The sequence below is a fragment of the Paramormyrops kingsleyae genome, chromosome 11, assembly GCF_048594095.1.
Source record: "Paramormyrops kingsleyae isolate MSU_618 chromosome 11, PKINGS_0.4, whole genome shotgun sequence".
NCBI classification, from domain to species: Eukaryota; Metazoa; Chordata; class Actinopteri; order Osteoglossiformes; family Mormyridae; genus Paramormyrops; species Paramormyrops kingsleyae.
In genome coordinates, this window is record NC_132807.1 from 29922531 (window position 1) to 29935808 (window position 13278).

General features: G+C 43.8%; 1 protein-coding gene across 1 annotated transcript in view; it reads right to left on the reverse strand.

Moving 5' to 3' along the window:
• LOC111843294 (transcription factor Maf) overlaps positions 1-13278 on the reverse strand; it is a 98223-nt gene that overhangs the window by 71907 nt on the left and 13038 nt on the right. Inside the window, exon 2 of the mRNA XM_023810768.2 lies at positions 8396-8460. Coding sequence (XP_023666536.1) covers positions 8433-8460 — 28 coding nt within the window. The 3' untranslated portion in view covers positions 8396-8432. The remainder of the gene's footprint in view (positions 1-8395; positions 8461-13278) is intronic.

The window sequence follows — 13278 nt, forward strand, 5'->3', positions numbered from 1 at the left end:
GTGCATTTTATTTTCATAACGGTGATATCAGTTATTACAGCGTGACAGAAAAGCTGAATGTTCTTTAAGGTGTAGTGGCACTGGCTTTACACTGTGGGATCAACACAGAGAACTGCAGATTCCCAAAGACGGCAGGTGGCATCATGATTTTACAATCAAACCGCCAATTTGCACAAAGCCTGGAAAAGACACATATCGATAAAAAACACGTGGACCTATAACCAAATACCTTTAACTTTTCAGTCTTTTAATTTCCAACTGACACAAAGTCGTTATCTTCCAATAATACATTCATTAGAGTAAATCACAAAATATCTGAATGCCCTGCTTCCTTCCACTGCTGCCACACCGAACAGAAGGGGCTGAAATGCATCTGCAGTCTACCAGCAAACAGCAAGAGAGAGGGTCACCCACAGGTCTCCTGGGGCATTGTGTTTTATAAGTTATTCATACACGTATAAATAAGAGTGTGTGTTTACGCGAGCGTGTGGATTATAAATAAATCAATAAATAAATAAAGGCGTGTATTTTATGCACTTGTGCACAGGGCATTAACTGTGGGCTGTAAGTGACACAGACCCAAACATAACACGGCGGACGGCTTGCGGAAATAATCCTTTAATGTACAGGCGCGGTAATGGCCAACGGTAACCAGCGCGAGCTCTCGGAGCGTTTATAAAGGGCTCCGGCACGCAGCGTGGGGCACCGAGGCAATCTCGCGGTCCTGAGCCGCGCTGCGCTGTGGGAGACTGATATCCTGCCGGGAAGGTAATGGCCGGCTCCGGGCCCAGAGTCTTCGTTACTTACGCTGCTTTGCCAGACCAATCTTCCAGTGCATGTTATAGTAGGCCTCATTAGACTGGGCTACCATAAAGAAGAAAAATATATCAACAAATAACCTTGCAGAACCAAATGCTGAAAACTATATAATTCAATAAATAAACACACACACAAACATGGATACACACAGTATGGAATTCTCACTCTCTCTCTCTCTCTCTCTCTCTCACACACACACACACACACATATGTGTGTATATATATATATATCATGGTATATATTTTAAATTATACATATTTTTATATATGTACTATAATTCATTTATTTATTTCCCCCCACACTTAGTTAGTTCCCTCTGAGCACTTGAAATTAATGTCAGCCAGCAGAAAATAGACAAGGAAAAGTAAAATTCAGCAGTTTCCCAGCAGCAAAGTTATTTATCAAGCTAACAAGGAGGGGAAGCTTCCCGTTTCAACAAGGGGCCGAGGAAATATGCGCCATTAAATTCCAGCTTTGGCTTTCCATGCAAGAGAATAAAACTGCGACTGTCAGGCGGCTGGGATAAATAGTGGTGCTTGCAATATGGATGCAGCACTCTGCTCAGACGCATTTATTTGCCAGGGTGCCGGCCACAGATTAACTGGTCTGCAACAGTCCCCAGCTTGGGGGGTTGGGGGGGGGCACGGTTGCTTTAAGCCAGCCAAAACATCTGATTTCCCAAGCGCATACTGCATGTACCAGAAGACCAGAGCACCAGTGTCTATGTGCAGGTTCACATATTTAGCGGTTCTTGCATGCAGACTCCAATGCTGGACCTGCAGCTGCTCAGCTGCATTTGTTTTCTGGTTTTTAAAAGGCTGTTCTAGGTAACTTCAGTGGTTTTTCCCGCTTCTTCCTACATGCACGGCAGTGAGCCGGCCATAGTGCACTGGACTGTGGATACAGTAAAGAAGCCATGCTTTTATCGCTAGGCTCCGAGTGCTCACTGTCCCCAAAGAGCCCCTCCTATTAACGGGGATCCCGTCACACCGTGGAGACAAGCGAAGGGTCACTCCAGAATCCGGAGCAGCACTGGAACATGCAGATGGACGACCATGGAGCTGTGCTAATCGCTCATGGTTACAGCCGCCCTCTAGCAGAGACCAGTCAGTACGCGGCCTCTGTTGTTAGCACCCCAGGAATATAAAGACTTCCTTTGTTCTCTGTTCTATAAAATACTCCTTTATAAGAAGCTGAAGCGAAGTTTAATTAGACACACAGAATAAGACTAACAAGCAAACGGTGGCGGGGGGTGAGCTGCAGGAACAGGCCGGGTACAGGAGACGCCCAGGGGTAACAGCCGAGGAGCTTCTGTAAGAATACATTACACACAAATGCTGCTAATCAGCAAAACTCGTTTAATTTCTCAACACGGTATTCAAATGAGTTACAAACGAAGACAACACCTTCGCACACCTGCACCTTTTTAAAGCACCGACAAGACGTGCCACACGGAAGCGTAATGGCTGAGAATCCAGTGAGCGACCATCGAATGAAAGGGCCAGTTTGAGCACAGCTGAGCGTTAAAGCTGGCTTTGTTTGTTCCTGCAGAGGCAGTGGTGGGGCTGGGTGCATGCAGGACTTGGGGGACATTTACCATTTTAAATATTTATTTAGAGTATAGGAGCATTTGTTCTGCTCTCATGTGCACAAAGTGTTTATGAATTCATAAACGTGATTCTTTCATTGTCGTTTAAAATGGCCAGCTCAACAGACCTGCTTACACACGCATTTTCGCAACATAATTTCCAGCCACTAGAGTAAACAAAAACCCTAAATCCAGAATTTTACCATTCACATCTTCTAATTAAGATGACTAAACAAGAGGGCTGAGCCTTTTAACCTGTTTAAAGGTCTCAAGGCTCATCCAACCAGGTCTACAACAATGCAGTCGGTGCCACGTCAGTCTCACCTCATTCTCAGCCTGAACTTGATGCTTTCAAAGATCAGAAAATTAAGGCCCCCGCTTCAATTTTTTTATCATGAAAATAATTAGAAAAGTGGAACAACTGTTTCTGTGTGCTCACATGCCCCGAGCCGAATCAGAGGCACCTTGAGGACTTAATTCAAACCTAATTTGGAAAGCTCATTATTTTCCATGCCTTTAAGAGCAAGCGGAAAGAAGCGGAAAGAATCCCAACTCTTGGCACTGCCCCCCCTCCCCCCCCCCCAAAAAAAAAAAAAAAAACACATAGACTGCCTTCAACCAGTTACACAACCTTTGATGGCACAGCTGCTGTTGGCTTCACCCCTGACACACCAAACTGAAAAATGACCATGTTTTCATCCAAACAGTCAACATTGCATGACCAGAAAGCAGTAACACATCAGAATGTCCCTGGATGCAAACGGCGAGCCTTTATACTGGCACGTCCACTTCACGCTTCAAAATGTCACAGCATCTACAGGCCCACAAAGCTCCTTCTGTCAACACCTTCAGCAGCAGCATATGTTTGGTTTCTCTTCCTTCCTTATCTCATTCTTTAATTCACACTGTGTTAATATCAAGTACTGTACTGCATTGATCCACCGTGCCACAAAAGCACATGGCTGACAGACACCACAAACCTGCATAGCATGCACAGAACCCTTAGAAAATGTCCAAACTCACCGACATGTACGAGTTTGTGTAAATCTTTGAACACAGCACTGATTTGTCTAATGGCATTTTCTTTTATCAAATTGTGTTTTTTATATTTCCATTTTGAAGGAAAAAAAATCATAGTCTTTACAGTCCTTCAAAGAAACTAGCAATCACTGCATCTCTAACAAGATAAGGGAGCAGAATGTCATGACAGGATTTTAAATCAGTGCTGTAAATTAAATTTCTGAAGATGACATACTATTCAACGCCCATGGAGATGTATATTTTTAACCTTAAAGCTAGACCAGAGTATCCTCAGCCACCGTACTAAATATAACTCGCACGCAAACAGCAGCATGTCTGCCGTTTCCATCTGAGGAACGGTGGGAGCAGCAAAGAGCGGCAGGACACAGGGAGAGTGACCGAGTCAGAGAGCCGCATGAGTCAAGGGGGCGTGTGGCCACGATGGACCCCCTAACCCACATCGGACACACATTAGCTCTCCAATCACTCCTCTAAGTGTACAAGGACCGTGCTGAGTCCAGTCTGCAGAAGTGAGGGCAGGGATGGCAAACACTGCTGATGTGAGGAAACAGCAGCATGACTACAAGTCAGCCTCCACTCACAGTCTTCCTAGGGCCAACTCTACTAAGTCTTCCTTGACTGACGGTTTCAGCTTTAACCCCAGTAAACATTTTGGAGACCTCTGTGGGTTTGTCACAGCTTTTCTAACCCCTTAAGTTTTGTTTTTTGTTTGGGAGAGGGTTACTGTTACTTTAGGCAGCCCTAAATACAGTACTACTGCCTACAGCACGAGTGAAGAAAAGAACGAAATCGGCTGAAGTGAGGGGTTCCATGTTAATGAGCCCGTAGGCCTGTATAGCTCCAGCCTCCCCCTCTGTCATATCACAGCTACAGCCTTTAACATTCATAAAAAATGGATGAAGGACATTATGGCATGTAGCCATAAAGGCTGTTGTCAATTATCAACGTGAAACATGCTTATTAATCACAAAAGTGTGGGGTGTCCGTTCCCCCCCGGGGCTCTGCGTGAGGCGACGCGCTATGCCACCACGCTCTCTCATCTGCCTCCCATTGAGTCTTTGAACAACCTTCTAGCCTTTAACCCCGAAGGAGATAAAAAGTCATTTCAGGGGTTCCTGTTCTGCAGGCTCGCTGTCTTTCACAGCAGCCCTGACCCTGGGACCACCCCCACCCCCCCCCCCCCGGACACCCCGTGTGCAGGCCAGCCTGTCAGTCACTTTGAAGTGTACGACCGGACACCGATCTTCGCAAGAAAATGGAAAGGAAATATGAAATATTGAAGCCAAGCTGGGGGCCAGCGTGTTCAGCTCAGGGCGAGTTCAGGACAACCCCCCCCATAGGTGGTCAGGGAGGATGGGGTACTCTGCGATCTCCCTCTCAATCACTTCTCAGGGTGAGCGCTTTACGTGCTGCGAATGCTCATCACCGGCATCTGCTGCTCGGATCCGCATAAAATAAAGGTGACTTCAAGCAAGCAATTAAACAGAAGGCCGATGACCACACCTCCATTTGTGAAAATGTGGGAGAGTTCAATTAAAGTAAAGCCATTTTGGCGATTTCCTAGTGCACCAACAAAACACGCAGGCCAAATGCTTTTACGCAGCATCCCCCCCCCCCAAGCACTACCTACCTGTGTTACATCCGCCACAGCCTGCACTATAAAGAGGGCAACATATTCTCAGCTGTGACAGCTGACAAAAATAACAACACTTAATCTGAGGATGATTTGTCCTTGTCGCTACATTAGGCTTTAGTCTGTGAGCTAAGGGTGGCTGCATACCAGGCAGTGACCTATCTCACACCTATCATAAAGGCGAAGAGAAAAGGGAAATAATGTGAAGAGCCTCCTCAGCTCACATGCTAATGGCTAAGTATTGTTCTCATTTAGATGTGGGTCAGCTGGGTGCTAACTAACTAACAAACAGCAGCTGCTTCTGATAGAAACAAGGCTGGCTGCTTTGAAAGGCCCCATAGAGGGGATAAAGCCATTTCCTTTTTGGGTAGCTGCTGATTTGAAGCAGCTGTGGCCTCCCAGATGGGCCATCCTGACGGAAGGCGTGAGGTGTTGGTGCAGCAGCATGGAGGTTCACGCGCCACACACTGCCCTGGTCCAGGAGCGGACAGGAGCACACAGCGACAGGGACACGGAGGAGAGGCAGCGGGAACACACTGCCCTGGTCCAGGAGCGGGCAGGAGCACACAGTGACAGGGACACGGAGGAGAGGCAGCGGGGACACACTGCCCTGGTCCAGGAGCGGGCAGGAGCACACAGCGACAGGGACACGGAGGAGAGGCAGCGGGGACACAGTGCCCTTGTCCAGGAGCGGGCAGGAGCACACAGCGACAGGGACACGGAGGAGAGGCAGCGGGGACACAGTGCCCTGGTCCAGGAGCGGGCAGGAGCACACAGCTACAGGGACACGGAGGAGAGGCAGCGGGGACACAGTGCCCTGGTCCAGGAGCGGGCAGGAGCACACAGCGACAGAGACACGCGGAGAGGCAGCGGGGACACAGTGCCCTGGTCCAGGAGCGGGCAGGAGCACACAGCGACAGGGACACGGAGGAGAGGCAGCGGGGACACAGTGCCCTGGTCCAGGAGCGGGCTGGAGCACACAGCGACACGGACACGGAGGAGAGGCAGCGGGGACACACTGCCCTGGTCCAGGAGCGGGCAGGAGCACACAGCGACAGGGACACGGAGGAGAGGCAGCGGGGACACAGTGCCCTGGTCCAGGAGCGGGCAGGAGCACACAGCGACAGGGACACGGAGGAGAGGCAGCGGGGACACAGTGCCCTGGTCCAGGAGCGGGCAGGAGCACACAGGGACAGGGACACGGAGGAGAGGCAGCGGGGACACAGTGCCCTGGTCCAGGAGCGGGCAGGAGCACACAGCGACAGAGACACGCGGAGAGGCAGCGGGGACACAGTGCCCTGGTCCAGGAGCGGGCAGGAGCACACAGCGACAGGGACACGGAGGAGAGGCAGCGGGGACACAGTGCCCTTGTCCAGGAGCGGGCAGGAGCACACAGCGACAGGGACACGGAGGAGAGGCAGCGGGGACACACTTGCCTGACAGAGAGCCAGCCAACCCCCTTTCACACTTCCCCCCACAGATTCCAGAATATCTTGCAGCATGTCCACCGTTGTGATACCTCCTGTGGGCTCACTGGGGATTTTAACTACAGGGAGTTAGGAAGAGAGCAAAAAAAACAAAAAAACAAAACTGGTTCACAGCTTACGTAGAACGCTCTCTGCAGATGCCACCTGACTAATGAGGAGCGGCACATCCTACACGGGTATGCGATACCTTCAAGGACTGAGGAAGCCATGAAAATGAGAACTCCTTCTCACCATACGCTGAGATTTCTGATAAAGCGGAAAATCTGTTTCGGGACTGAACAAATGAATAAAATGAAGACTATACTAAAGGGTGCTCCAGAAGAGCTCACACACACCCAACGGGCTGCATGTACATGCCACACTCGGTAAAAGGAGCTCTGGATCATTGCAAGCCTCATTTAAGATTTTTTGAAATTACCAGAATGGAGACCCCCCTAGGGGAAGGGTGAAATTGAACTACTATTCATCTCTCACTTAAAAATGTCTGATTTCTGATTCTGCACATGAAGTGTGTTTAAACCGGAACGTCAAAAATTGATTCTAATTAATGTTTCCCTCAATAATTCAAATGCCATTTTACCTGTCATGGTCAATACTAGGTAGAATGTAAAATAGACATTAAAAACTGAAATGCTTTCACTTCTGTCTACAATTCTACTGGATATTCCATTCCATTAACCTCACTAGAAAATGACAGCAGTTAAACCATGCCTAAAGAAACAACCTTTATTTCTACTGTCCAAGGGTTATATATTTTTTTCTCTAACAAAAAAAGTTTAAATCAAGTACAGGAATCACTTAGCGCTTAGCAAGAACCTCAAAGATGTGCTTGCTGGGAGATAAAGAAGTTTAAGGCTGAAACCAAATCTGGTGATGACAGCGTGTGATGTAAAAAATAAAAGTAGGTCATTTAGAAAACAGGATAATTGTTCATCATAAATGATCCAGATCACAATGTTATCAGAAGAGGATCAAATACTAAATTCACACAAATGGAGGAAAATGCAAAGCTTTTTGACAAGAAGAACGACTATTACACTAACAAAAATTTCTGTGGGATGCACATTCAGTAAGGAATTTATTTGGAGGTGATCAGGAAAATCTTCCAATGCCTAAGCATAATCTAACTTTTGCTAGTTACCTCTAGCAAATCTAACCCTACATCTTTGAGGTAGCACCGACGGAAAGTAATATTTCCTCTAAGTGTGGCATTTCAAAGCATTTTAGAAAAGGCAGAGGCTATTTCCATTACCAGTAGAGAAAGTGAGTAATAATTTCAAAAGAATACATATCCATGATGAATGTTCCATAGTGGGTTGCTATTATTTAATGCACATAAAAGTATGTATAGTAACAATGTAGTTCTATAGCACAGGCAAGTAGTACTATTTAATAGTGTCATTTAAATCACATTCAACATCCAACCTAATGAATCCAGTTTAGTAAAAGTATAAAGTAGGAATGTCATTTATTTTCAAACATTTAAATGACTTCTGTCTTTATTCTACTATAGTACTCTTCACTAACCATTTCAGCAAAGGTATTCAGTGGGCCATAAAGAATTCAGTGTGCTACTGCTTATCAATACTTACTGTACTGTGACAAAAAAAATTCTTATGTTACATATTCAAATAATTATAATAACTATAAAAAATAACCACCAACACTGCCACAACCAGTACTAATAGCAAATATTGGTAGTTATTTTGTAATATAGTTGATTATTATTTTCCTTTTTGGTTTCCTTTTCAAATAACTGATAGGAAGACATTCTTGTGAATCATGGTTAACACACTGGGGGGGGGGGGTGGCATGTTAGAATTTACCTCAGACTTCCAGGCCAAGGACACAGGATCTTCTCTATCACAGGTGTAGAAACTTTCTTGAGGACCTGACATAACATACACAAAAAGCCAGATCAACATGCAGCAAAAAACAGCGGCTTGATTATATATACAAAACACAAATATACACAAAAATACAAACAGGTTGGACAAGCAAACAATACTAGAACTGTTTCCTTCATTTGTATTCTGCATTCAAAAAAAATATCCAAACAGAATACACAGAACAGAATACAATACAAATAGTTTAGCCAAAAACCTTATTTTTATAAATACAATTTTTAAAAAATCCACACTGATAAATTCAAATAGCTCAGGGAGTGCAATTTGTGATACTGTTATTGAAAGCCATTGTCTGCATCAATACTTATCCGGCATTGTATTAAAATCACACATGTATGTTGAAATGAAAATTTACATGGGATGGAACAAAAATGCACTATACAAAATACAGACTACAGTATATATAAAGCAAAACTTTCCTAAAGATTCCTGTTTCATGAGCAAGTATATTCAGTGGGACAGCTAAAAATCTTTATTGTAAGGTGTTGTCTATTATACAGTATCCAGTCAGTTATGCATCCTCCAGAAAACTAACAAAGGGTAGCAGCTGGAGTGGAAAATCATGCAATAGAGTAGAACTTTTAAGAACACTGACTTCTCCCTGCTGCCTTCACCATTCTGCTAAACAGAGCATATTCTGCACTAGATACAGGCAGATAAAATCACCAGAGGACCAGCTGAGAGACGGCTCTCATTTCTATACCCTGTAAGTTATTCCCAAGCATACCCACCAAGGTGTGTGTGTGTGGCTGTCACAAAAGCACACTGTAGTCCAGCTGGATACCACAGAACGACCACAAGCCAGAACCAGAGCATGCAGATGGTCTTGTAAACCTTACGATCAAAACTATGGATTTTAGGTCATTTCAATCCTGCCTATGATATTGACATTTTGTTACATTTACTAGTTTTGGGGTCAGATCTTTGTATGCTTTATATATAAGGTGTGCTAGGAAATTTTCAACATAATACAGATTTTACTTTATCTGTAATACCTCAAATTAAGAAGTAAAAAAAAATCCATGCCAAAGTTCACTTTGAGTTTGAAGCCTGTGCCAGAAAGTCACCGGTTTGAATCCCATGACCAGCAAAGTAATCATGTCACTATTGGGCCCCGGAGCCAAGGAATGCTGGAAAAGTGGCCCACCCTGACCCTGCGCTCAAACCCCCAAATGGAGAGCAAGATGGAATATGGCAAAACCAAAACATAACTATCCATCTGTGATTGTACAAATGGCACATACCATTCTTATTAATAAGCATGACATTTATGAGTTTTCTTAAACATACACCTGTGTGTTTGCATAATTTCTGTAAGGACCACAGAAGAGTCTTTATTTTATGAGGAAAACCTAATGAACATTCAAATAAACATTAAAGTAAACACAGAAAACCGGCCGCGCTGCTCCTATCGTCGCTTCGCCACACGGCGCCGTCATTAGCTTGGCGTTTCGATACCTGCTACGTGCTGCGGCAATACAATTGACACAAAGATCTAATATCTTGGTTTATGATTCATAAATACAATTAGCAAGATTTGCATGCGATAGAACGGAACTAAATTTAAAAATTGTCTGAGCTAACTACGCTAAGCTAAACAACGTGCCTTAAATAAAAACGATCCCATCATAAAATGATAGAATAAACCGCACAGAAGGAGCCTGTCTGATTAATGCCAATCAGATTTTTCTGGTATTTAATAGCTCTGCTCTGTAAATAATCCTTAATAAAAGGTGCAACATCCACCCTTGACCTGTAACCAGCAGTTCTGACAAAGCGGTTAGCTAACGGTTAGCCGGCGAAGACTGTACGGCTAATTCCGCTGATGAAACGTCAGCAGACTATTTTTGGTATAATTGAATGGGGTATTGCTCCTGTTATTGTTCATTGTGATTTTCGAAATATACAGTTAACATGTTTTGCTTCGGATGGATAACCAGGACTGAACGTACCTGGATGCACCAGGGGGTTACCTGATTACGAATAGCAAAGTTTGTTACAAGTAACAGTCAGATAACAAAAAAGATAAGACATGGAAACGCGGTGTATTTTCATTGTGTACTGTGAAGTAGCCATAGTGACCAGTTCCGACTTGGCGAGAGCTATCACCTAATGTTTTATTTTAAAAATGAGTCCGTACCGCTTGTTCTTTCATCCAGTACGGGTGGATATCTTTAGCTGTTCAGCGCTGAACTTGTGATCGCCCATTCGCCAAAATTCAAAATACATCCACCAAATTCTGGCAAAACCTTCTGTAGTCCTCTACTTTATCTGTTGGTCTTAGTTTTATCAAAATATGTCAAATATTATTACTATTATGCCAAGAGGAGCATCTTGCTAAACAATTTCTAAATCATGTCATCATATATTTAGGCATTTACTTTAACAAAAAAAATTGATTAGGATATATACACTGTGTGTGTGTGTGTGTGTGTGTGTGTGTGTGTATCACATTTTGAAGAAAAAAATCAAATAATCCTATACAGAATGATAGAAGAATTGGTTAAGGAACATCCATCCTGGAATTCCTAGCTTTTAAATGGGCATTTATGGAGAGAAATTAAAAATCTAATCTGTTTTTGGTAGCCTGGAACAGCTTAGTATGTCGGACTGCCATTCAGGTACATCTGGTTTATTTGCAATTGCATAATAGGTGCTGCTTAAAATGGTTTAACACTTTGACCTTTCGGGATGTAACATCTTTACAATTATGTCTTTCAGTGAGCACAGTAGAGCTGATTAAAACTGGAAAGACTTTCTGTAGGCTAACTTGAAGGAACTCATGAATCTTTTTCCGGCTTGGCATATTTCAGGTAAGGAGAGTAACTGTAAATCCTTATATCCCTGTTTTAAACGACAATGTGTCCTATTCATCTTCGCTAAGCTTATTTAAAAGGAGCAAAAATGGACCCTAATAGATTCAGCCAAGATTTCACAGTAGCTAATATAAAAGTCATGAAGGCTCCATAGATGAGGTGAGATTTCTTTAAACTATAACATATAACAGCTACTTTGTTTTACATCACATTGTTGTTTAAGTATGTGTTTAAATTCAAAGGGTGGCACAGTGGTGCAGTGATTAGCACCATGGCATCATACCTCTGGGACCTGGGTTTGAGTCTCGGCCATGTCTCCGTATGTGGAGTTTGTATGTTCCCCTTTTGTTGGGGAACATTGTGTCATGGGGCTTCCTCTCTGGACTCATCCTCCACAATGCAAAGGTGAATTGTAGTTGCCCATGATTGTGCCTTTTGCCCATAGGCTCTGCAACCCCCACCCCATGACCCTGAATAGGACAAGCAGTTACAGAAAATGGATGAACGGAGTGTTGGATTTAGAATACAAATTAATAATCTGACCTTACTGGACAAGTCTGATCAGACATTATGGAGGCCAAAATCTCTGCAGCCAGTCACAGGATTACCAGAGGATGGAAAGCTCATCTAATAGGAACCCATACAGGTGCAGGTCCACTCTGCCTCTGGTTTAAAGATCTAGGTCCCCTCACGCCAGGAACAGGTTCTTGGCACATTCATTTAGAAAATGTTCCACTCTTAGCTTCTCTGAACTGATTTATGGCTTTTCTCCAGCCCTTGTGACAAATACTATGATGACCATGATGGCTCTCTGCTGTGACTCTGAATGAGTCAGAATACACGCACTCATGACTTAAATGCATAGAGTGAGAGGAGAGAGATTACAGAAGGTTCCATATCAATCCGGTGTAAACTGGGCCTCACAAAGTCTTATTAAGCTCCCTCCCCCAACAAATGTCCTTTACTCTAGTAATTTACTCTACCAAAGCCACCCTGCAGATAGGGACCAGGTATCCTTTAGGGCTGATTCCATCTCCTCCAGAAGAGAAAGCAAACAAAAAAAATCAGATTTTGAAAGGCCTTGTCCGGTCACCTTGCTTGGCTGTGAGATCAATGTCTCTTTGGCCTGGCTGTCTCAGCCATCTTCAGGAAAGCCAGGACTGTGTGGCCGGCCAAAGCCCCTATTGAGATGCAGGTACAGCACAAGCTGGGCTCAGCTCCAGTATGCCTTATGCTGGCTCTCTGACGTGTGCTTTCTGCAAGATGTAAATGGCTCAATAACCGCTTCCCTTCATAAAAATAAATTCATAAATAAGTCTCTGGGAGAATACAAAACATACAATTTGTGGAAAACACATAAAACAGTACAAAATTGTGTCTAGGTTTTTTTTTTTTAAAGCACAAAATTGTATATAATGAGCTATGATCAATTGCCTTTTGGCGTTTTGTATTTTATTTTTGCGATATTGAACTGTTTCACTGTTCAGTAAAAATTGTGCAATTTTGTAAAAGATGTACGTTATTTGCTTTTCCATTATGAGGTTATTTTGTGTCGGCTTTATTCAATATGAAGCTGCAGTTCCCCCTCCTCACCTTGTATTTCCTGCTGATATTCATGGGACAAGAAACCACTGATTTTTTTTTTTAAATAAATGAAAGTCTTATTGCATCAAAAAACTGGAAATTGGCTGTCATAGTACTAAGTGCCTGGCTTCGATATGCATTCCGGTGAGAATCTGCACTGGTGCGCTGCACGGTCCTGGTGCTCTCACCAGGTGGCACATTGCACAATCAGGCTCAGTCTGCCGTGGCCTAGGCTAGCGCTGCTTTTCCGTGGGTGATTCCTTCACTTTAAATGTGAAACATAATTGCACCTCCTACAGATGAACGATGTAGCAGTGCTTTGTTTCGCAAAACCATATCATTTGGATTATTTTAACACTTATTTAATTAAAATAAAGTTAATTAAAGTGATTAATTACTATG